This window comes from Haplochromis burtoni, unplaced genomic scaffold (genome assembly GCF_018398535.1).
Source record: "Haplochromis burtoni strain Fernald_Lab_line unplaced genomic scaffold, NCSU_Asbu1 Contig_208, whole genome shotgun sequence".
Classification (NCBI taxonomy): Eukaryota; Metazoa; Chordata; class Actinopteri; order Cichliformes; family Cichlidae; genus Haplochromis; species Haplochromis burtoni.
In genome coordinates this window covers 576,232-601,371 of record NW_024582569.1, presented here as the reverse complement: position 1 = coordinate 601,371, position 25,140 = coordinate 576,232, and the positions used below count along the sequence as shown (strand labels likewise).

Here is a 25,140-nt window from a genome sequence, read left to right as displayed (position 1 = left end):
TTATTTGTCTCTGTGTCTCAGGGTGAGGCAGGGACTCCTGGCCAGAGGGGTCCTCCAGGAGAAAGAGGTAGGCCAGGGCCCCCTGGTGGAGGAGCATATAGTTCCAAGGATGCACAGCCCATGATTGGCCCAGTCGGCCCCAGAGGGGAAAGGGGAAGTCCAGGCTCAGCAGGTGCCCCCGGCCCCCCTGGTCTTCCAGGATCGCCAGGAAATGACGTGAGATACAGCTTCATTGCACTTTTGTTTTTGGTTTGATTTTTTTGTCTTTCCTCCAACATTTAATCAGCTCCAAATCATGCTATAACCAGGCTGGTTGTGAGAAAAATGAGGAGACTGGCCACAGGCGCTCGCTAGCTCCATCTGTTCTTGTAAATAATGAATTTTTTAATTATCTACCTTGATTAATGTGTGCTCGTCTGGTTTTTGTTTTGGGGTTTTTTCCCCTCTCTGTCTGTCTTCTCAAACAGGCTGTTGTCAATTACGATGAAGTCAAGAACTTCATTCGCCAACAGGTCATTAAGATCTTTGACGGTAAGGACATGTGCAAATGCACTTTGTGTGAATATTTAGTGGGCAAAAAACCACTTTGTACACTAGAGTAGTATTATCTCACGAGATGCATATCTGTGTTTCAAGAATGGTTCTGTTTGTCCTTTGGGAAACAGCTGCTCCTTCCTCTGTGGACTTCTTTTATTCACAATGTTTTCTTCTTCTCCCCAGAGAGAATGGCCTATTACATGTCTCGCATGCAGATGCCAGTAGAGATGGTGGCGTCCCCGGGTCGGCCTGGGCCTCCAGGGAAAGATGGAACTCCAGGTAGTCCCGGAACCCCAGGTGCCCCCGGTCTTCCAGGACAGATTGGCCGACAAGGCCGGCCAGGAGGACAAGGACTCCCAGGTGAGGGTGACAGTAATGTCACGTTGTCATAAGCAGACAGTAAGCAGCTTTGTTGCCATGTGGTCATGTGTTACTTTCTTGCCCTAGGACCACGAGGACCGCCTGGAGAAAAAGGAGACAAGGGTGTTGGAGAGATGGGAGATGTAGGCCCTCCTGGAGCACCGGGTAATATACCCCACTCATTCATCATTCATCGTATAGTTCAGTGGCAGCTATTTGCCTCATTAGATTTCTTTCTTCCTTTGCTCACATTGTGTGACGGCATTTCCATCTGCGCACACTTTATGTTTATTCTACTGGCTGAAATAGCATAAAGGCTGCTAATTCCTTAGAACTTGCTGTTGATTAGTAAATTGCCAGCACGATGAGGTAATTTTTCATCGTTCTTAAATGGCCTTAATTAAAATCACCAGTCTGATTCTTTCAAGCCAAATTCGCATCTGAGAATCCCTAATCATGATGGAGTTCACTTAGCATGGTGTAAATTAGCAAATTAGCATCTGTGCTCACATTAAATGGAGCAGGACGTTGAGCATGGACTGAAAAAGATGCCGTGCTACTCATGAAGTGATCAAAGTGGGAGTTTAATATCCGTTCATGTTTAATTCAAGTTCCCCCGACAACGGGCACGGAAATAACGTCATCTGTTCGAGATGATGCTTCGTGTTGTGTGCTTGTTTTGTATATTTTTCTGATATGGCGTGCAGATGATATTTGATGACATTACTGATGATTAAATTCATTCGTCTTGTATCCACGCTTTTTTATTTTGGAAGTGTTGTACTTACGGATTTTATATTCTAATATTATACATCCAATAAATCTTTAAAGGGGGATAGCGTTGCATTTAGGAACTCATGTTTTTGCTATTACTGACAAAGCTGATGCCACTCTAATGCTATCTCGCTGGCACTTCTTTTTACAGTACTGTCAATTTGTTGTTTTTCTATAAACCAGTTTAAAGTACCTTTAAAAATATCTTTAGTAAACCAATCTACATTTTTTAAGGAGACAGGGTAAAATCTGGGGTGTTTTGTGCTCCTGGGCAGTTATGTGCTTTGCTCAGCTTGTATAACAGCCTGTGAGGTGTTGACATGATGAATATATTCTCTGTTTTTCCTTTCATGCTGAAGGTGTTCCAGGCCCCCCAGGCTATGGTAAGATGGGACCCCCTGGTCCCGTTGGCCAGCAGGGTGTCCCTGGGATCCCAGGCCCTCCTGGACAACAGGGTTCCAAAGGAAAAGATGGCCGCTGTAATCCCGCAGACTGTATGAGCCATCCAGTAGAATACAGCCCCAAGGGCCCATCTGTCAAGGGCCCCTGGTAAAGGGCTACAGGGGATGGAGGAAAGGGGCAGGGGGGCTGAAGCAAAAAGACTACAAGGAGAAGAAAGAAAGCCAAACACCGTGACCCAAAGTTATTAAGTCTGACCACAAGATGGAATATAGGCACTGCCTTTGTTGTTGAATAGCTAGATTTACCCTCACCGATTTCTTCTATAGTTCTGAGCAAACATCTGCAATTTCTTTCTAAGGGCCTCGCTGGAACTGAGACCTGCAAAGATACACCGGCAGCACATTTTTATTGCATCATTGTTGTTCCCCCACGAAAGCCAATTCGTTGCTTTTATTTCCTGCTCTTATTTTTGGTCTTGGCTCATTTTTTTACATTTTCCTCGCTGTGTTTTATTCCTTTTGTATATTTTAAAACAACCCAGGAGAGGTGACAAGAATCACAAACTGCAGTTTCTTCTTCTTCTTTTCTTTAAGATTCTGGTCTCGGCTGTTGTTTTTCTTTTTTTTTTCTACTCTTTTTTTCTACCTTTTGTTTGTATAAATCTGTAGGAAGAGAATACACACAATTATGTTAGCACTGCTGCCATCTCTCATATCTCTGTTCCTTTCTGACACAATCCCATTCTGAGTGCATCCCATGCATTTCTAATATCCTGTCCCTGTGCTTGAGGTGTGAAGAAACATATTTGAATTTGACTTTTAAGAGAAAATCCCCTAGAAATGTTTTCCAGTTCTATAGAAACAGATGTCAAAAACTTACATTCAAGGAGTATCTGATGGATTGACTGTTTTGTATATATTTATTTTTTATATATATATATGGTGGCTTTTTATACACTTTCAAATGTTTTGATAAAAAGTATGGCTAGCCCCTTGTCTTTTTTTATTGTCAATGGTTATCCAGCAATAAAAAGTGCCAAAAAAAGGGATTTTTTTTTTAAGGTCGATAAGCTTTCAAAATGGAATGATGTGTGCAGAAAAAACAGCTTATTTATAAAAAAAAAATACTTTTACACAGAAGACACATTGGATTTTGTAATTATGTTGGTAAAGTTCATTTTGTGTCCTCTTTTAATGCCATTATGTTTGGAAATGCAACCACTTTAAAACATTTCCTTCCATTTTGTACTTCAAAGTAGCGGCAAAAGCCATCTGTGTGCTTCACTCTGCCCAGATTTAAGAAGAAGCAGAAAACATGAGCAGCAATTGGGCCCATTTACCACAGGTACTGTAATCCAAGCACAACCACCAAACCCTCACAATCACATAAGGATAACAACATATTCTGAAAAAGCCTCACAAAGTGCTTTTGCAGTGCTACATGTTACTGTATTTTGGGGCTTTATCTGTTATTTTATCATTTTTTTGGTTTTGTTTTTTTATATCTGGAACTCTGTGAAGCTGTGGTCAGACTTTAGTTTTCCACAAAATAACCCAAGGGGAATGTTAAACTGAATTAAATTGCTTTTCAAAAAAAAGCGTGGTATCATGTGGTCATCATTGTCAACCCTTGTGTTGAGGTGTATTGAGTGACTCCGTGCAGTTGTTTGGTGTCTTTTTGTTCTGCTTTTCTTTATAATTGTCTTCTCCCGCTGTAGTTATCTTGTCATTACACTGACCAGTTGGATTAGGACTTGTAGAAGTAGGAGGAGGTTGTGGTAGATAAATGGGTTTAACACAGTATAAAAGTTTGACGTACGTGTGAAAACCTAAATGGAAATACATATGAGTCAAAAACAGTCTTCGCTCAGGAGGTCAGTCCCATTGTGTGTGTTCCATATATGCTTTACTGTAATAGTAGTCTGTTTGTGATCATTGTCACACTGAAAAATGAAGCGGATGCCGATCATATGCTTTCTTGAATCCATTAAAGGACGTGTATTAAACTCGTCCTTTAATGGATTCATAACTTTATCATTTTTAACACCATCTCCAACACCACTGGTTGAAATACAGTCTCAAACCATGACAGCGCCATATTTTACTGATAGAAATGTAGATAATTGTTGTACCTCTCTTGTCATCTGCTCCTCTCCTGACCCTGCTCTTTTGACCAGCTTGTCCAGTTTCCTTAGATTATTATTATTATTATTATTATTATTATTATTATTATTATTATTATTATTATTATTATTACTACATACAACACACTATGCCGAGATATGACAATTTTTTTTGGCTAAAAGCTATTTGGGAACTGAGCTATTTTATGCATCTCAAATGGTGCTATCTTATTTTATTTTTTTGTTTTTTACCTTTTTCAGCTACAAAAATGGGTATGTGTTTTGCTACAGGTTGCTAGTAATAAGGTGCTAAAAAATATATATTGTTCATACAGTAGCTTGAGTTAGCTGTCTTTTTTATGCTCGAATATTTATAGGTCAGTGTTAAGTAGCTTAATAAGTGAAATAGACTGAAGATGAGGGAGGAAACAGCCAACGTCCAAAGGAAAACTTTCAGAAAACCTGGAGAAATATTGGTCAAGACCACTTAAAAACTACCAGAAAGTCTGGCTGTTTTAGATCAAAATGGAAGCAAACCGAGGGATCATTCAAGACTTTTGCACGGTACTGTAGCAACTGTGCCGTTGCCCGCCGTTTTTGGACGCACTTGCCACCATGTTGGTTTTGGGCTCAGAAGCAACCAGAACTAAAAAGAAAAAAAAAAGAAAGAAAAGGGTGGGTTGCTATGCTAATAGCTAACACTAATAGCAACGCACAGACACACATCTGTTATTATAACTAGTAAAATACTAGAACGTTATTCAGCAGAAGTGAAGCATAGAATTGTTGGATGGTTCATACTATCAACAAGTCAAATTAGTCAGAAAATTCACTAAAAGTGCGCCAAATGGTTCACTTCAGTTATCGAATTAGTGGATTAAGACTACAATAGCAAACACTAACTGGCTACAGCTGCAGGAGTTGAAGCACTTGTCAGCCTACAGCATCACCATCCAGCTGGATGGACAAAAAAACCCCACCAGACACTATCATGTTGAGGTACAAGTTGACACAAAGCAGAACAATATAAAAAAAGACAAAAGTTGTTCTTTTTTTCTTTTTCTTTTTTTTTTTTAATCGGGTTTATGTATAATGCTACAAAGTTGAGCATTTAAACACGTAAGTCTGTGGAGATTTCAGTCCATTTTTTAGCCAGCCACAAGAGGAACTTGTTTGCAACTTCTGTTGGCTTTCTTGTTTTTAACTTTAGAGGCTGTACCTTGATCTAACACAAGACTTTCAATAGAGAAACTGAGGTTCGTGCACTCTGTCATACTGAACTGTCGATAATGTTGAATTATTATTCCTAAGACTTTAGAAAAAAATAGACCAACTCATAATGTTAAAATGTTAGACATCCCTGAATGCTTCTCACAGTTCTTGCTATCTTTTCCCCCAGGCACAAAGCTATGACATCGCAAAAGCAACTGACCTGTCAGTTGCAAATACTGCCCTTGAGCAATTTTGAATCTGATGTGCGCAGTCTAGTAGTGCTGAATGGTTGCAACTTTTTGCCTCGGTAGTGCAAGATTATTAAAAGATGCTGAAAGTATGCAGCTTAGTTAAGACGCATGGGAGTTTATTTACATGCATACATGGGTGCTCTTAAAGATTTGGAGGAGGACAAATATCAAGAAAAACGAATTGAAATAGATCATTTTCCATTCCCAACATGATACAGAAGAACATTGGCTCTTAGAAAAGGTTCCTCTTTATTAGTCTAGGATTGCCTGAACAGCCAGCAAACAACTTTATTTATTTTTTTACAGATGATTATATATAAAGAACAATAAATAGCTTCTTTTGATGAAAATAAGTTGTCGTTAAAGCACCGACCTCCCATGGAAAGTTGACAGTGGCACAGAAAGCACATTAGGACCGTTAACTGATTTGCTCTGAGGAGGAGTCATTATTTCTGTAGGAACTCCTTATTACTCACTGATTTCATTAACACAGGATTTTTGTTGGTGCATATCGTAACCCATTCCTTTTCCTCTACATAATAATCAACACACATTTACAAAGATTTACAGCACTGCATTGTGGGAGATGGGAGTGCCCATCGGAATATGCTGTTGCCAGGCAACAAGAAGAAGAGATAAAGCTAGTTGTTAGTTTCTAAAACGAGACTTGGGTTGAAAGCGGGGGATTGGGAAGGGAGGGCAGTGTACACATGAGGTAAATCAGGGATCTCACTCAAGCCTACAAATGAAAAAGACTACATTTTACAATGCGGTACAGTACTGAGTGGAAACTGGGGCTGCAATCATTTATTAGTCAGGTTTTCGGGGTACACGTTTAAGGCAACGGGTGTGATGTTGGAAAAGAGGCAGGGTGTTAAAACTTCAAAACATTCCTCTGACAAAATATTGCATATGGAAAAAAAACCAAACATTTAAAGTGACCCAACAAGGAAAAAAGCATCCTTCACCACATTTGGTTTAGCTTCTTTCAGCTCATAGATGCTTTGACTTGGTGAGAGACCAAAAAAAAAGAGAGATGTAATATAAAATCTGTTCCTCTTTCACTGCTTGAGCAGGACTGGGATATTTGGACGGCGCTGACACCGACATCCAAAAAAAACACTTGAGATTTCAGACGGAGGTGGGTGGCTGTGAGCTGCTGTTGTCATGGTGATGTGGAGGATTAAGATCATGATGTCCCACCAGTCAAAACTTCAGGTTGTCAGTTCTAGGAAGGAGCGGTGGGGGGGGCTACACATGCAGTCAATGTACTATTATTGTCCCCCCCCACCTCTCGTTCTTGATGTTGAGAAGAGTGGTCTCTCGCCTTTTTTTTTTTCCTTGCCTTGCTCCCTCTCTCCCAGGTGCTGTGATCTGCTTATGGGGAGACGGGGCCTCTAAACATTGGGTCCTTTGATCGTTCCCGCCTCCTGTAGTCTCGGTGAGGTGTAAGCAGACGCGGCCAGGCACATCGCTGCCTCGCAGAATCCCGGGAGACCCGGCGGGCCCGACTTACCGGGGCGACCGGCCTCTCCAGATGTTCCCTGAGGTCCTCTCTCTCCGGGCCTACCGTCCCGAGCCACTCCATCGATACCGGGGGGGCCTGCAGAGTGACAGAGTTTAACATCAAATGGGATTTAACTGATTTCGAGGGGTCAAAAAGATTAACTGCACCAAATTTCATTCTAAGGGTTGGAAACCCCATTCTGGACTTGGATTACATGTGTGTACTGTATGCAAGCATATATTTAAGTTGTGTGCATGTGTGCACACAGAATTGTGAGTGTGTTTCCCTGTATTTGAATTAGCGTGTGCTGTTGCAAGCCTATTACATTCTCATTCAAGAGCATCTGTTAAATTACTGGAGTTAATGATGCCTTTAAAATGCCTTTCAGCAGGCTCTCCTGTGGAGAGAGCAGTAATGCCAGGTCCTTCAGTTGCTTGCAGTACCTTTCTTCTTCTTCTTCTTATCTGTGTTCATGAAAAAAACTTTGTGGAAGGACTACTACAGTGCCCCAAGAAAAGATTGTTACACTTGACTGAGGTATAAAAGCTAGGTTGAATGTAGGCGAAGTGCAATTGAGACACACTTTGTGAGTACACGTTGATGTACATGTGACTTAAATGTCCACTGAAGCTTCTCTTCTTCTTTAGAGACCAACAAAATCCATGTGAAGGGATGAAGAGACACGTTTGAGCTCATACACAGGTTCTGACTTTACTGCATTTGATTGTATTGCTGTGTCACACGCACACTGCACTTTTTTTAAAGGCTGTCCAGAATCTTAAAATTTCTTGATTTCACAAGTGAATCCATTGTAAGTTACGTTTATGCAGCAGCTGTGTTGACTTTTGGCCCAGTCACCAGAATATTACTATTCAAAAATTCTCCATCCCTCTGGCACTCCCATTTGCATCTTAAAATTTGAACATAAGAGCATGCTGTAAACAAGAAGGGTTTTTTTTGTTTTTTATAAGAAAGTTTTAGGTGGCAATGTCACTAGATTTTGTGGTTCTGCCCTCAGATTGCAGTGACAGTGAGTACTGTGTGATTTGCACAGTTTTTAGTGGCATTCTGCTGAGGCCCAGCCATGATGGAGGTGGAATTACACCGATTTGACAGATCCTGTGATATCATGTAATTTACATCAGCTTAACACAACTTAACTCCTTATAAAAGTGTGTTTTTCCTCCCCACTGTCGCCAAGTGCATGTTCATGGGGGGTTGTCTGATTGCCAGGGTTTTCTCTGTATTATTGGAGGGTCTTTAACCCTATAATATAAAGTGCCCTGAGCTGACAGTGTTTGTTAAAACGTCATGAAATAAACTGAATTGAATCAAATTGAACTGAATTGCCTAGGAATATGCACAAAATCTTACCTTACAGGTTCATTTAGAAGGCTTCAGGTCTTACCTTGTATTCCTGGAGCTCCTGGTGGACCTGAGTGAGGTCTACCTGGATCACCTCTCACTCCCTTTGGACCTCTTTTTCCTGAGGTAGATGAAAGAAAAAAAAAACACGTTTAATGCCTGAGAAGTTAAACTTCAGATATTCCAATATGCAAAAGTACTAATGTTGAGTTTTACCCTTAAGCCCTGTGTTTCCAATTTGCCCAGGTGCTCCAATAATGCCGGGGATGCCGCGGGCACCAGGTAAGCCATGTGGTCCCTGAGGCCCAGATGCCCCTGGAGGTCCAGGCGGTCCGGGAGACCCCATTACACCTGCACCACCAAGCACAGCCCTCTTGGCGCTTACTGCCACGGCCGCTAGCCTCTCTGTAACGGAAGAGAGGACATCATCATTTTGATTAACTGATCTTTGATGTTTCCTCAGGAGATTAAAGCAGGTCTAGATGCTCACCCTGCATCATCTTCAGCACAACCTCAACAATATGCTGGTCAGATGCATCACGTCCCTGGAGAGAGGAGGAGAACACTGAGCACTGACTAAACACTGATTGGTGTTCTGTCTGTATGTGTCTGTGATTAAGAGTGGAACTGGACTCACTGCTGGTCCCTGAATGCCCGGCATACCGGGTACTCCTCGTTCTCCATTAAGCCCCCTAGGACCGGGCAGCCCCAGTGGTCCCTGGTCTCCTGGTTTGCCAGGATCTCCAGTGGGTCCATTGTGTCCAGTGTCACCCCTGATTCCTTGCTGTGAAGAAAAAAGAGAATCAACCCAGTGAGGCCCAACACATCATGAATAATGAGAATTAACTCTTATAATTAATGCCATAGGCTTTGGGTTACAGAGTTAAAGGTCAGGGTTGATTTATAGAAAGGTGGATATGACTAAGGAAAGAATGAAGCAAAACAAGTCCATCCCTGCAGTCAGATTTCTACTCGTTGTAACTCTCACCTGTCCTTTGGGCCCAGGTTCGCCAGACAAACCCTGTCACAGCAAAGACAGAAAGTCATTTTCCCCATTCATCATTTGCGCCTCGGAGACACTCACTGAGCAATAATTCAAGGATGAATATTGTAAATGAACATCTAAAAATGCAGCTTCAAAGACCCAAATGTGCATCATTGCCTCACTGTCATGTAAATAGCTTATTTGCCATCTGGATTATAATGGGGATTTGTATGCAAATTTGAAAAAAACAGACATCCTCTTCTTCTTCTTAACTTTGGTAATGCTTCCAACATTTTCTTGTATATAACTCTCTGCTTTGATGCCTCCAGAACCAAATGTTTAAACCTTTTTTTTTTTTTAATCTAAAGCCTAAAAGTTGCATTTATTTATTTCCTTTTTCTTTTCAAACTTGGAAACTTTTTGTGGTCCTTATGGCAACAAAAACCACCAACTACTTTAAAGCAGCTTAAGTCTGTGCTGGAACAAATGTCCCGTTTTTACCTTTTCGCCTTTTTCGCCAGCCAATCCCTCGACTCCGGGGTCACCCTAAAAGCGACAGAGAGGTAACGAAGAATAAGGGGAATGAAAAAGGCTCTTGAAAGTATTCTTAAGTACGGAGCCAGTGGTGCAGTTTAAAAGAGGTGCTACTCACAATGCCCCCCTTTGACCCGACTTTTCCTTGGAAGCCCTGGCAGGAGAGACGGAGTAAATGTAAATGTGGACAAATGTAAACTGGATTATCCTCAGAAAAACAAGGATTCAGTACTGATTGAAACCAGCGACACCAGAGACCACAAACTAAGAAAGATGTTGCCTCATTTCTAAAACAAGGAACATGATTATGCCTAGATTATCATTTATATTGCTTCACTCATTCAAGGGTTTCACTGTGGGGGGTTCGCGTTCTATTAGTGAGCAAACACTGCCCCCAATATGCAGCTTTGTGTAACTGCATTATCACAAAGTCCACAGACCTTGTCTCCCTTTGTTCCACTGAGACCCTGGGCGCCAGGCACACCGATGGGCCCTCTCTCTCCTTTGCTTCCCTGTGAAGGGAAAACAGAAGCTCTGCTGCATGATGTGTTTGAAGTAAAGAGCGCGTTATGATGTCTGAAAAAGACACGGTGCAGCTTACAGGCTTGCCGGCTGCTCCCTGTGGCCCAACTGGTCCTCGCTCCCCTCTGTCGCCCTGCGGACATCAGGTGAGGTGAGTAAGCAGCAGCTGCCGCTAGTGTTTTATTGTGATATTCAGGTTTGTACCTTAGGTCCAGGGATTCCTTGCATACCAGGCTCACCAGGAATACCAGGCTCACCCTGAGAAAGTGAGAAAGTACAATTATTTACTATATGCTATAGCTTTTAACGTTTTTTCTACTTTGCTATGAATGCCATCCAGAGTAAGCATCTGGGTAGACACTAACCAGATCCTTACTTTTCATTCCCTCTGTTGCCAAGCGCTTGCTCTTAGGGAGTCATCTGATTGTTATCTATTACCACAGTCTTTATATTACAATATAAAGACTGTTGAGGTGCCTGTTGTTGCGATTTGGTGCTATATTAAAAAAACCCTGAAATTCAAGTTGACCACAAAGAAGAGAAACAATCATATATTTACCAAAGGTCCAGAGGGCCCAGGCAAGCCAACATGACCTCTAGGTCCAGGTTCCCCCTAGAAAGAGAATATTATAAAAGAAAGGCACACATTACACACATTACAAGAACATGAAAACCTGTTATGCTCATTTCCACATCATTTTTATTCATGGTCTCTATTAGTTCATCCAGAGTCTGAAACAAGTTGTTGTAGTTCCCCTCCCTTTACGCATCTCTCAGACAAAAGGTTTAAAAAGCAGGTGGCTGGGGCTTCTCTTCTCACTGCCAGAGCTGTGTGTCTAAAATGGCAATGTTAGCAATATCCACTCTCACTGACATATGGAGACGAGAGTGGAAGCACTGTCTGGAAACTTGGTGTTTAGAGGAGTCTGAAGCCTAAGCTTTGGCTCACAGGGAATTCATGTACATACCCCGGGCTGCATTATCTCAAACTTGCAGTATGAACATGTAGAAGGCATACCTTTGCTCCAGGTCCACCTTTAGCTCCTGGGCTGCCAGGTAATCCCTGAAGATGGAATAAACAATGCTGAAAACAGTCCTAATCAAAGCTACATATCTGCACATCAGACACGTTTCAGGAACGCAAGCGTGAAATGCACATGGCTACGTAGGCGTCGGCAGTTGGCAGTAATAATGCAGTTTGATATAATGATAATGGTAAAAATAGGCTTGTGGTGTGATTGCCACAGTTGTAGACCTTGCAGTGATGTTATGTGTGTGTGTGTGTGGTTGCTGTATCACAGTTTGACATAAAGCAGGCTAAGTTGCAGTGTATGAGTTTTAGGGAGTGTTAGTGTCACTGCAGTGACCGCGCAGCATCTCATGCAGTGCACATCTCATGCTCCATTACCCGTTAGTCAGAACGGCGCGCGCACAAACACACACTTATGTCTACCCACTGGTCTGATTGTGATAAATTGCTTGCGGTTGAAGAGAGAATGCTATTTTCAAGGTGCTTTTTATTCTAAAGCAGCATGGGTCACGGGGTCACTGTTAACCTGGATGACTGCCCAGAAAACAAAACACGCCGAAATTTTACACACCGCTTCAAGCTGGTTTCCCTTGTCTGTGTTCTGGCTTTGTTGAATTCAAGAGAAGAACAGATTGCGCTTCTACGTGGTCTGAGTGACAATGACTGTTTATTTGCATGTGCTTTTTTTTTTGGCGGCGTTGTCGAACAGTTCTCCGACAAAACACGCACGCCCCCGTCGAATGATCACTCACCGCTGCTCCCTGAGGACCAGGAGGACCGGGCATCCCGGCCTGACCGGGGCCACCCTGCATAAATGAGAGCAGAAGAAGAATAAATTAATGTTTTTGTTTTTTTCACCTCCGATTGAAGTTACTCATCATTATCACTGCTGGCACACACTTACCTTGATTCCAGGAATGCCAGGTGTGCCATCTTTCCCATCAATACCCGGCAGACCCTGAAAAAGCAGGCAGATGAGTCAGTGGACTTCATTTGGCACACCTTGCCAAGCACCTCCACAACTGTGGCCTGAAAAAACAAAAGTGCGTTCACTCACATTCTCTCCCTTTTTGCCAACTGCACCCTGTGGGCCTTGGATACCTCGGCTGCCCTGCAGAAGATAAAGAAATCAGCCTCAGTAGAGCCACGGCGCACATCAGTATCGCTGCCTCCATTCAAGCTCTGAAATAGCTTCTTCTTTTTTTTTTTACACACACCACTGCCTTGACAAAAAAAAAAAAAAAAAAACTTTCAGGGAAACCACTACAAGAGTCACCCACTTTGTCTCCTTTATCGCCTGGCTCTCCAGGTGGTCCACGAGGTCCTTCTTCACCCTGAAAAGAAAAGAGCAGACTCACAGTTGCCTTAGTGCATTCAGTGTATGAATATACCTCTTTATATGAGTAGCTGAATTTGTATTTGCGTGTCTTTAAGTGTGTGCGTTCTTACAGGTGGCCCAGGAGGTCCTACTGGTCCGCCGATGCCCTTGTACCCACCAGGGCCCTGAGGGAAAACAACAAAGTGCCATCAATCTGTTCGGATCAGAGAGGGAGCTAAGTCGCGGTAGCCTACCACTCATTGTGATAAAGGGATAATTAGAGCTTAACTCACTTCTTTAATGGGAGCTACACAGAGAGCCAGGCACTCTTGCTTTGGCACTAAGCCGGGGTGCTAACTTGGCTAACGTGGCTAATGTTAACAGTAAGACGGATGGCTACAGCGGATCATTAACTACAGATGGAGGCACCGTGGACCCAGACAACCCCAACTCATTAGAGAGGGAGAGAGATTTGTGTTAGCATCATTTCCATATGTCCCCATTGCTGGTAATGGATGATGTTTGTAGAGTGGGGGCAAGTCTGGCTGTGCCTCCTTGGTGCTCATCTAAGAATGAGAGCAGTACTCAGAGAGAGAGAAAGAGGGAGAAAAACAAAAAGCCAATATGCTTTTTATATGTGATAAACTGAGTGTAGTACTCACTGGTTCTCCTTTGGGACCCATCATTCCTGGATAACCACTCAGACCCATGGGACCCTTAGAAGAGAGGCAAACTATGGTAAGACAGACACCGTTGTCCACAAGAAATGGCTATTTGAGATGATACTATGTAGATTATAATATGAAAATTATAAACATTCAATTATCATCATACTGAAGGTCCTGGGATGCCCTGCTCCCCAGAGATGCCAACTTCTCCCTTGGGGCCCTGATGAAGAACAAAAAAAAAGATTATTAATAATAATAAGTATGTGCTTCGCCCTGTGGCATATGTGCCTGGAAGCAATTGTGAAACCTTGAAAAACGTTTAATCAAGCCACAGATTTCATTTAGTTTTGTCTCTATATGTTTGACTTGCAAACATTTACCAAAAAATCTCATTGAAACCCGTTTCTGATGTCTGCATGTTTGGTGTGTGAGTGGTTTTGAGGCCTATCGATGATCTGCAGCCTGCTCACACCATCCTCTGGTGGTCTTCAGCACCTGAAGCAGTTCAATCAGCGCATAATGGGTTTGCCAAGACTGTTAAAGGGGCGGAAACGAAGACTCGATGGCGCTCTCGTGCCGGGATAAGTCGGGATAAGCTTAGCGTAAAGACTGAAATCTTGGGCAAACCGGGAATAATAGTCAAAGCGCCAATTGTTACTCCCCGAAAGCACGACTTGTTTTTGCATATCCAGAAGGCCACGGATTAAACAAACATAATCAGGGAGATTTTCGCGTTACTGGGAGGATTTAGGAACTCTAGTGCCCAGTTAGATGCTCAGCTCAACAATAAGCTAAGCTGGCCTAATTGTTTCCCTGCTGAAGTTACACACTTTTCATCAACACTCAGTTTAGCCTGAGCAGTCTATTAGCCTGGCCTTTTAATGATGCGACCCCTGAACTGGACACTTCAAACCATTTGTTTATATGCCAATAAAGAAATATTATTTTTGCTGGGTTTCCAGAATCTTGCTCGCCATCCTCAGCAGGTTCATTAAGTTCTTGTTTTTGTTTTTTTTCGCACTTTAAAGATAAATCTGATAGTCTTACTCCATCTTTGGCATCACGTGGGCATCAGTGATACAGCAAACCCTGTTGGTATCCATTTAAACAACTGGTGAGGATGTAAACAGCTTTCATTGTGTTTTAGAAGAAAAGAGAGCCAGGCAGCTCCTTTAAAATACTGGTCGGCCTCGGAGGAGCGCTTGCTTGATGCGTTGAGTGTTTTGAGCATCTAAAGCAAGCGCTGCCAGAAAGCTCCTTGTGTGGGAAGATCAGAGGCTAATTCCTGGGGCTTGGCTAGCCGCTCCCTTGGAGCCCACAGTATGCTCATTAGCTCTGCTTAATACAGCGAGGTGAGAGGCCCGCGCTAACCCTGACTCTCTCATCCAACTCTTCATGTACCTGGCTCCTCACCACCCCTTTCATCTGGCTTGCTGCGTGCTGACTCCAGAGCCAGGGCCAGGCCTGACTAATCGCAGCCAGATTAATGCCAGTCATGTGCCTCAGGGGGCTTCATTAGAGCTAATCCTCGCCTCCCCTTGGTCCTGTACGGTGGGTGAGTGTGCAAAAGCAACTGTACGGCATGTACACGTATGGGTGTCTGAGTGCACGCGCATATCCTCTCAAGCGGAGATTGTAGCAGCTCACCGGTCTTCCAATGCTGCCAGGATCTCCGAGAGCACCGGCACGTCCTTTGTGTCCCTAGAGGGGAAACAATTAGGCAGGATGGTGTCATAATAATTTGGTAATGCGAAACGATCACTGATGCCTGAAACAGACAGATTACTCACCTTGACTCCCTGCAGTCCCTGTGGGCCTTTAGGTCCTGCTGGGCAGTTGAGAGGACACTGGGAAAAGATAGTGAGAAGGATATGCAGTGTATGGGTTATAAAATGTGAAGTTGTGTCAGAATAGATTTGCAAGAGAGGAGGAATCTTTAGATCTTACCTCGAAATCTGCACTACCCTCTTCTCCAACAATAAACTTGCCTGGAGGACCCTAAGCAGACAGACAGATACATGGATGAGCAAAGTCACCCAGTCACAGTTGGCAGTCAGTTGCGTCTACCACCCTCCCAAGCTGAGCCAGCACTCTCTCCCTCTTTCACTCCATCTATTTCTTCCTCCATTTCCCCCCCTCTCTGTTTATAGATTGAGTTAGAAAGTTAAAGTATCTCTACAGGTGCTGATGTATTTCTGCAATAGCCAGATGAGACAGCCCACTGATCTAATGGGGGTTTATTTACCCTAGGACAGCACTAAAGCTAAACAAATACACTCCCCTGGGCTGGGAACATCACTCTCAATGAAGCACCCCCCTCCCCTTCTTGGAATCAGAGAGATGCACACAGGAGAGTTCATACGCCGCTGGAAAATGACTTAAAAGCATACCTCTTAAAACTGTTTTTAGTGCATCACCACTTAGTGTCTGTTGGGACTTGTTCAAGCAGCAGTCATCTCTGGCTGCGCTTGGTGTTTTGTTACCATTCGGCGCATTAAAAACACACACGCCAACATTAACTGTGTGCTGGATAGAGCACGCATTAAGCATGGCATCAGCAGTATGTCCTTGCCTGTGATCTCATTCAGTCATTTCAGTCAGCAACAATTAGACTGATGAAAATGTACGCCTGATTAAGCCTAATGAACTCCCGGTAGCTTATTTATTAAGTTTTTAAAGCCGATCTCACCAGTCTCAGTGCCTTCATGTATTGTTTACTGTGACATCCTTTCTCTGGATTAACTTTGAGTACATTCAAGCAGCGCTTTAGTGCTTATGTGTAATGGAATTGGGATGAGGCAGTGGCGTTGTGAATGTTTGTCCTCTACAGCGCTATGAACTGTTCTGCAAGTAAACAATACATGTATAAAATATTTCATGTTCAAACAGGTATTATTTTTTATGTTAATGTAACATTTACTAATATCAGGCTAAAAAGAATGCTTTTATCTTTGTTCCATCTGCACTATTTATATTTGGAACCTCACCACACATGCTAAGGAGGCCTAACAGCATGTAGCGTAGCAGCAAGACCAGAGCAGACACCAACAATAGAGAATGTGACGCTGAATAAGTCAGAAAATAGCATAAAATAGAGGTGCTATTGTAGAAGTAGATGTTAGGCCCAATGCGGCTTGCAGAAGCAGCATCAACTTTATGCCGGTTGGAGCAGCTTAAATAGCATGCCCTACATCAGACTTGCTAATAGGATGCACAGGTGAGCATCAGCTGATGTGGCAGGCACTGAGACCAGCTGACATGCTGAGATTGCTGTCTGAAGCAATGCTTCAGTTAATGGCTGTTGCTTATGCTATCTTTCCAGATTTCTAATTGCTTAATGGATCTACAACAACAAGGAAACCTACATATGATACACTAGTTTATGGGTTTTTTTTAAACAGGCTTTTCAAAAGGTGGTTTTGTGTTTAGCTCGAGGATCTTTGTGACATAGAGTCAGAAAGAAAGATGACAATTCATACGATTTTTCCTCGCAATTACCGGCTTGCCCGGAGGTCCAGGAAGTCCTGGAGGTCCCGGTGGTCCAAGGATACCCTAAATGTTTGTGAGGAGAGAAAGAAATTGTGACTAAGAGCTTCTGAGAAGTTACAAAGGCCCCCATAATAAACTGAAGCTGGAGTTTCCTTACCTTTGGTCCAGTTGGTCCGATCTCACCAGGGAGACCAATTGGGCCTGGAATACCCTATACAGGACAGTTATGTTAGTGAGCGTGACAAACAAGATGATATGTACTTATCCCACCAGAGACAAATTATTGCCACACTTTAAAGAGTTGAAGGCATAACTGCACAATACCAGAGAAGCTACTTACAGCCAGTCCTGGAAGGCCAGGTCCCTGTGTGGACAAAAGTGACAAGGGGTTAAATTACTGTGTAACAAGTGGAACCAATCCATCAGAGTATCAATTAATGTTTCCAAAAGCCAATTAAAAACAAATGCAGGAATTCAGTAATGCGTGTGTACAGTGTCAGTGCAGGTTAAATAGCGCTCAGGAACAAAGACACAGAACACAATCAGTCTGTGTTTGCTGTGTCTTTTGCTTGGAATTAATTATAAACAAAGTAATTAAGTAAGTAAGCCTTCTTGGAGGAAGAACAGCCCACAGGGCTGGATCTCCTGTCTGTGGAGCGTAAGACAGCTGGGTGTACAGCACAGCCCCCAGACAGTACGCCTGTTAACGCTAAATAACGGATTAACTAATAGTGTTGTGCTCAAGCATGACATTGAATGACGCTGGACTTACAAAGATGTGCAATAGATGGACATCGAGCACCACCTAGTGGCGAAAGACTGCTACAGCTGATGCTTCATGATCGCTTGTGTGGAATGGCTGAATCTAATGACAATATGGAGTGTGACTCCTTTATTAAGGATTGCATCAGGCTCGTTTCAGCTGCAGAAATCTTACAGCACATTTGGATAAACTGAACCCAAATTGAGGCACAGCTGGTCAGGCATTCATGCGTGACCTAAAAGGCACTAAGGAGGTTGCCTTAAAAAACCAGCTGTGTTCCAATATGTTTGTTAGAGAACTGAGCAGGCTCAAAAAGAATGCCTAATTCAGTCAATCATAACTCATTTCTTAAGTATCCCGAGAGCCCTATGAGATAATGTTAGGCAATTAGTCATTTTATATTAATATACAGAGAGCACAGTTACTCAAGCACTGAACTTCAATACAGCCTTACATGAATGTACTTGTATATTATGAAACTATTCTATTCTAATCTCTATCTGATAGTTATGTTCTCAGGGAATTTCTAGGTTTCAAACTGCTTACTGGATCTACAACAATAAGCTGTTAGAAATCAGTTAGAAAGCCAGATATTGCACGTCTTTCGAATACATGCATAACAGATTAAATAGAGATATTAGAAAAAAGTGTTATCTAAACATTTTGACTGAAGGTCCCTGGCAGTAAATTGCATGGCTGACTCATAAAATAATATAAGAGATGAGTTGTTTCCTTTCCATCACTGGGTAGTGTTTCGAATGGTGCCAATCATAATACATATTAAATACTGGGTATCACTTATTCATCACTCAGAGTAACTGAACAGAAAAAAATGAAATGAATGATATATAGGAGCCACATGAAAAGCCTTTTGGCTTTGCATATAAGTAGTGGAGAGCAACCTCTGAAGGCTGAAAATCTTTAGTGCCAAAAACTGCAGTTTCTCACACGACCACTTAAAGCAAGCCAGCCCTCGTGGACTGTTAAATATTTCTGTACATAATCTGCAACATAATCTGCAACCACTGTTGTGGCCTCGTCGATTGCTCCTGTGCATTTCTGGCTGCTTTTTCCAACACATTTTCTGAATGAATCAGTGAGAGTATAATAATAATTTTCCTCATTATAAGATGATGATCATAGCCTCCATATGCGGAATTACAGATGTAAACAAATCCTAAAGGGAGATCGCTAAAATTATTGGAATCAATGTGAAGAATCGGAAAAACACGACGACCACAACAAAGATCAGGAACCCGTGAAGGGGAAAAAAAAACACCAAGATGTGACCACAAGTTAATTAATATATAATGCCCAATGTTGCAAGCTGGCAATGGCCACTTAAGCAGATTATATCTGCTTTACAAAGATTTCCCACAGCAATATAAATAAGCTTCAAGGGGTAAGCTATTCAGCTTCTCTTTGAATAGGCTGTGTCTTAATACCTGGAATTGGCATTCTGTTTTCCCACAGTGAATTAGAAATGCACCTGTTAACTACACCGAGTCACGAGTCCCTATCTGCTACTCTCTCTGTCTAAAACAAAAAGGAGAAATGGTTTCATAGGATGGGAAAGTCAAAACCTCAGGGTTGCAAAATGCAAAGAAATAAGTGATGGTGTCTGTTTGTTGTGTACAGTTTATGATGCTACATTGTAACTGCAGTTGTCAGAAAACTAGAGTTGACATTTTGTATATTAAGTTCTTTTAAAATGTTTGCAAAAACCAAAAAAAGTGACAGTTAAAAATTGATTTACTCACAGGAGTTCCGGGCTCACCAGTTGGACCTGGTTGACCCTGCAAACAACAGAAATCAGTAACATATCTGTGATGGCTAACTGTGGTAATATTACACATATAGATGACAATGACAATATCTTTTGGAAATGAAAACAGCACACCAGGATGAATGAAAGAAATTCCTTAACAACACAGCAATTCTCACGCTTTCCCCTGCAAGCAGGAGTTCGACGTCATTCTCAACATCACAGTGACAGGGCATAGGGAACATTACCCAGAGATTTTATATTTCTATAAATCTGAACCTTTCAGAGTATTCCACCAGCAGCACAAACAGATTTCACACAGAACAGCAGCACAGTTGTGATTTTGCACTAATAATCTTTTTAGGTTAAGGTTTAGACACTTGCCTTTGGTCCAGGTCTCCCGATAGGACCTCGGTCACCCTTTGCTCCAATCAAACCCTGGAGGCAAACAGAAAGAAATGAAATCGGGTAGATGTGCTATGCAGTATATACTGAAAACCGTCACAAATGAAACATAATTAACATCACAGGAGGGTTAACCTCACATTTAATCAAAGTTGACTTGGTTCAGGTAAGTAATTGGGAAACAAACCTGAGACTGAGATTCCGGGGCAGATTACTGGCTTAACCTCTGAGGAATGCCTGGTTTTGTGTGTGTGTGTGTGTGTGTGTGTGTGTGTGTGTGTGTGCTTCTGTTAGCATGTGACCGTTTGGCACTGATGCTCAAGTTCCATCTGAAGCAGCAACTCAAATTGAAAAAGCTAGGACACAGTTATAAACGAGTCTCTGTCTCTGCACAGTGGCAGTAGTTAGGACTTGCAATGCCATAATAATATGCCTCTTATTTTATAGTTAAAACAAACATACATGAGCAAAACAAGTAATTTGTAGTATATAGACCAGATTAACGTCATCAACACCTAATATTCTAAGCTCTTATGTAAACTGATCTATTCCAATGACAACTGGACAAACTCCACTCTCGATAGGTTTCATGTTCTCTGTGGAAAGCTGGGGAAAAACCTGGTGTAAATATGTAGGAAAAAAAAAATTAACCAGCCCCTTTCAGCACTGTTAAAACAGATACCTGGATAAAAAAATGAATAATCTGTGAGGTACAACAAAATCAAGCTTTCTGGTTTCTTTTTACAGACCACTTGTAGTGCGTATTTTATTATCTAGTCATATTTTAGCGTGATGTGGTTGCATGGAGGTAAACATATTAAAAGCAAAGAAGAGGGATTGAGTTTGTGAAATGTAGTCCTAAAACTTCTGGTAGTAGCTTTGAACCTGATATCCTGGCTACAAAACACTGACCTCTGGGTGCTCAGACTGCGCTATCACAAACATAGCATGTTGTAAAGATCATCCAGGATATAGGACAACAAACAAGACTGAGCCTCTAGTGCAGGGATGTTAAACTTATTTTACATCGCAGGCCACAAACAACCCGTTTTGCTCTTACATGGGCGCCGGATCAGTGAAGCTACCCTTTCTGTCAATGTAGAGAAATGTAACTACACATTTAATCAATGGATATCTTAATATATGAAAAAGAAGCACAATTTCAGCAATATGTCTCATTTTTTCTTCATGATAAAGAAACGCTGCTGTAGTAAATGAAAAAACCCTGTCAGCATGACTCTTTGGCCTTGCGTTGTAACAAGTAAATGCACAAAATTACAGAAATCTATAATTTAATTACTTTGGCATCGTATGAATGGCCATGGAGGAGGTGTTTGTCTGAAGGAAAAGCTGTAAAACTTGTGAAAATACGTTTCAAAATTGAAGTTCAAAATCTGGAAGCAATATTTTTAAAAGTTTTTCTCCTTTTTTCATTCTCTCTTGCACACAGTTTACTTACATCAATGCCATTCTCCCCGGGTGATCCGTCAGGACCTGGCTCTCCTGGCTCTCCCTTCTGCCCCTACAGCAAAATCCACACCGTAAAAACCGTGTTCAAGTAAATCACAAGTTAAAGTTGCTGCAAAATTAAACTGGCACCGTGACAGTATAGACTTACTGGTGGGCCAAGTGACCCGGGAGGCCCTTTCTCTCCCTGCAGATAGACAAAGGGCATGTGTTAACCCAACTAAACATACAGTACACGCCATGGTTACACCTTTGTGTTCACAACTGTATCATATTCATCACCTAAATGCCTTTCATTGCTACGCATCGCCTCATAGAAATGAATTTAGGAAGATTTATCACGTCGCAAATTTCACAAGACAGCATGAGAAAAATGTGCCACATAAATATATACTGTACTGAGCACAGAGAGGCGCACAGGCAGATGTTAATCAGTTGCTCCAGTGTTGACATTATAAGCAATCTTTAGATGGACTCTGAAGTGTGTCTACACTGGCTGCGTTTTCTATCAGGCTTTGATCCCACTGTTAAGCCTTTGGATGAGTGAGGAAAGAGTGACAGGTTTAATAACATGCTAGACTGACACCGTTTATTGATAGATAAAGAGCCTTTTAAAAATAGTTTTTTGGCTAAAATGCTAATAAAAAAAGAGACTTTTTACATTTGATTTGGTATTGAGCCATAAAGCATGCTATCTCCACACTGCTCTAGAGCAGCTTCTGTTTCCAACACATTTACACAACTTTGCCTGTTGTTAACCCTTTGAGTAACTCGCACATATCACGTTACTGTGACCCAAACTGGGGTCTGAGGCAAGGATCTCTTCTCAAAGACCCCTCTCTCTGCTGGGAACAGAGCTCTTTTGTGCCAGTGTTTTCATTTGCAGCGCTCTCTGCTGGTATGACTTCAGTACTGCGCCACACCTCCTGATTTGGTATTTCTCCAGCACAATGAGGAGCTTTGTGGGAAAACCTATTTGTGTGGATACTCACATCAATGCCATCTGACCCAGGAGTGCCAGAGGGGCCGGGTGGGCCTGGCGGGCCCGGAGGTCCAGGTGGACCCCTCTGAAACACAGACAGAGAGGAAAAAAGGTCAAACAGCAACATTTATTAATTCACTCTGTGCAGTAGCCTGTAGCAACAATCAGGATGCAGTATCATTGTGGAATATATAACTAACAGATGTTAAATATATATTGTAATATCATAGTGGATATTAATTTTCATGGATTTTTATAAAAATGAAAACACATTTGATGTATGTTTTATTTTCCCAAATAAGGAAATATAACCTAACCCTCCATCATAAAACCAAATACCAGAGTGGTTACTGCAGGTTAAGGTGGGCAACTGTGAAAGCCGAGTGAGTTTAACATGGAGCATTGCAACAAAAAAAACATGATAAAACTGGCATCATTGAGGAGGTAAACACGAAGGATCGAGGAGGAATGTGGGAGGAAGGGCTAAAAGACTGGCACTGTTTACCCCCACCCAACCCACCCCCCTCCTTCTCCATCCTACTGCCTGTCTTGAACAACATTTTATTGCAAGGGTCAGTCCATCAAGTGATAAAAGAATAAATCCCACTTTGAATTCTTCAGGTGTTAAAACCCCCAAAACAAAACACAGAATGATCCTTGAAAGTGAAAACTCCTGTAAGTCCAGAAGATAACGTGTAGGTGTCTGTTTGAATAACAGCTTTCACGCTCAGTGGACAAAGTTTGTGTGTCGGTGTCAGTGCACACTGACTTTTTCCCCCCTTAAATCTGGCATGGCTGCAAAGATTTGACCCCCAAAAAACTGAAAAAATAAATCCCATCATCTTGGTTAAATAGTGCTCCTCTTGGACCCTGTAAAGGTAGCCTAGGTAATGATGAATCCGTGCCTTAAAAAAGAGGGGGCGCCGTGGTTAGAAAGACCTAAGAGTCCGTGTACGATAAGGGTGATCCATGAAAGATCCACAAGATAGCTTCCACCCCTGAAAATCATTTTCTTCTACATTCATTCTATAAAGCTGGGTACTCATCACACTTATATCCTCGCTTCCATGCTGTGGTTATTTAATCCCTTCATCCAGCCCAAGATGGCACGAAACCTACAAGATCACCTCAAGATATCCATAGCCGACTGGACCCTTACCGAGGGCCCTTACCCCCTGAACCCTTGAGCCCCGATCAGGTTTTGAGCTCCTCTGTGCCACTCACCACTTGAGCCAAAACCAGGCACAAGGTCTGCAAAATAACCCAGGTCTTCAGCAAGGCAGAGAGAGCAGCCATGGTCCCTCTCCCCTGTCCGTCTCTCCTCGGTTGAGCAAATCCTCTCTTCTAGTGCCTCTTTCTGCTCCCTTACTCCTCTCAAGGCCGGCACAGTGCAGAGCTGGTGGAGCAAAGCTGTCAGAGAAGAAGGAGGAGGAGGGGAGGTCGGGGGTGCTGTGTGCACAGCCCACAGGATGGATGGCAAGTTGAAGAGGGTGGGGAGGGAGTAGGGCAAAGAGAGTAAGAGAGGTGTTGTCCAGCCCCCAGTGCTGGCCCCTGGAAGCAGAAGAAAAATTCTCTGTCTCAGGCTCAACAGTGTAAAAACACACACATACACACGTGTAGTTTCTAAATCCTGTTGGGCAGGATTTACCAAACTTCCCAAATTTGGGGGGATCTGAGCAGTTAATGACACTGGAGTGTAATCACAAGCATTTCATCAACTTACTCCCTTATTCACGTCTTGCCTTTTTTTTTGTTTTCTTGCACTGTACTAAAATAACCCCAGAAAAAAATGTAAATGGATGTGATTCAGTGAGTGAGGAGGCACTGGTGACTTTCAAGCTTGTTCACAAAAATGGGTGTCTGCATCTTCTTTGCTAACAGAAGGGATGAGCGAGCACTTCCAAATAATGCACCTGATCACCAAGCAAAGTCACTTACTGACATCTAGTGGTCATTAAGCAAAGAGCACGTTCGCTCCCACACTAATCCAAAGTGGCCTCTAAAAACTAGCAAAACTGTGAAAAATGACCTCACAGTGACCCCTATAGTACCAAAATTTTATTACACCGGTGTTAGCCTCTGTGGCCACTAGATGGCAGCAAAGACACATCAAGAGATGCCAGTGGGCCTCTAAGGTCTCCATCAACGGGGCATTTGCTGTCCTCTGTGATAATAAAGACAGTACTGAGTATGCTGAGAGGAAATGCATTTATTAGTGAATTGAGATCCATTACACTTTGCAGGGGATCTCAACACACCCCCACGAACAATAAATTAGGGAAAACATCTCAGTGGTGGCTTTTGTGCTGGATTTGTTTTTCCCATTTCCATTTGCAAATCTATCACTCGCTAAATCAAAATTAATTGGTATTACATTTTTCATACTTTACTCAAAGGATTAACTCTAAACTACGTCATGCTGAAAAAAACCCCACCAAAAAAAAGTATTAACAAGAATAATTAAAACGCAACATGCAGAAAGCCATTTGAGTGTTTATGTATAATACATTTTACACTTGTCTTTTGTGTCAAAACAACGTCAATGTCAGCTTTTTTCTTTTAGAATATAAAGTATTCAATACAAGAGAAAAAAGGGTTCAACTGGCTTCTTAAGTCAGAAAAGGATTGCAAAATATTACGCGGTTTTCCTCTTTCTGCATTTCATTTGATGCTAATATTGTA

General features: G+C 42.2%; 2 protein-coding genes across 6 annotated transcripts in view; one reads left to right on the top strand and one right to left on the bottom strand.

Annotated features, from left to right (window-relative positions):
• Positions 1-3,661, top strand: part of col16a1 (collagen, type XVI, alpha 1) — a 77,038-nt gene extending 73,377 nt beyond the window's left edge. For all 5 annotated transcript variants that reach the window (XM_042226364.1, XM_005936207.3, XM_042226363.1 and 2 more), the window contains 5 exons: positions 22-216; positions 468-531; positions 721-897; positions 985-1,062; positions 2,031-3,661. In XM_042226364.1, coding sequence (XP_042082298.1) covers positions 22-216; positions 468-531; positions 721-897; positions 985-1,062; positions 2,031-2,224 — 708 coding nt within the window. In that variant the 3' untranslated portion in view covers positions 2,225-3,661. The remainder of the gene's footprint in view (positions 1-21; positions 217-467; positions 532-720; positions 898-984; positions 1,063-2,030) is intronic.
• Positions 3,662-5,888: 2,227 nt separating this feature from the next.
• On the bottom strand, positions 5,889-23,942 carry col9a2 (procollagen, type IX, alpha 2). Its single transcript, XM_005936209.2, has 32 exons — positions 23,683-23,942; positions 22,469-22,543; positions 21,628-21,663; positions 21,469-21,531; positions 19,989-20,042; positions 19,600-19,635; positions 17,417-17,440; positions 17,234-17,287; positions 17,086-17,139; positions 15,535-15,585; positions 15,378-15,434; positions 15,235-15,288; positions 13,754-13,807; positions 13,582-13,635; positions 13,051-13,104; positions 12,882-12,935; positions 12,659-12,712; positions 12,506-12,559; positions 12,354-12,407; positions 11,590-11,634; positions 11,131-11,184; positions 10,776-10,829; positions 10,651-10,704; positions 10,490-10,561; positions 10,168-10,203; positions 10,017-10,061; positions 9,519-9,551; positions 9,168-9,314; positions 9,021-9,075; positions 8,747-8,935; positions 8,574-8,651; positions 5,889-7,261 (listed from the first exon to the last, which is right to left on the bottom strand). Exons 1-32 carry the CDS (start codon positions 23,752-23,754, stop codon positions 7,056-7,058), a joined length of 2,076 nt encoding a protein of 691 aa, XP_005936271.1. The 5' UTR covers positions 23,755-23,942; the 3' UTR covers positions 5,889-7,055.
• Between the last annotated feature and the right edge of the window lie 1,198 nt (positions 23,943-25,140).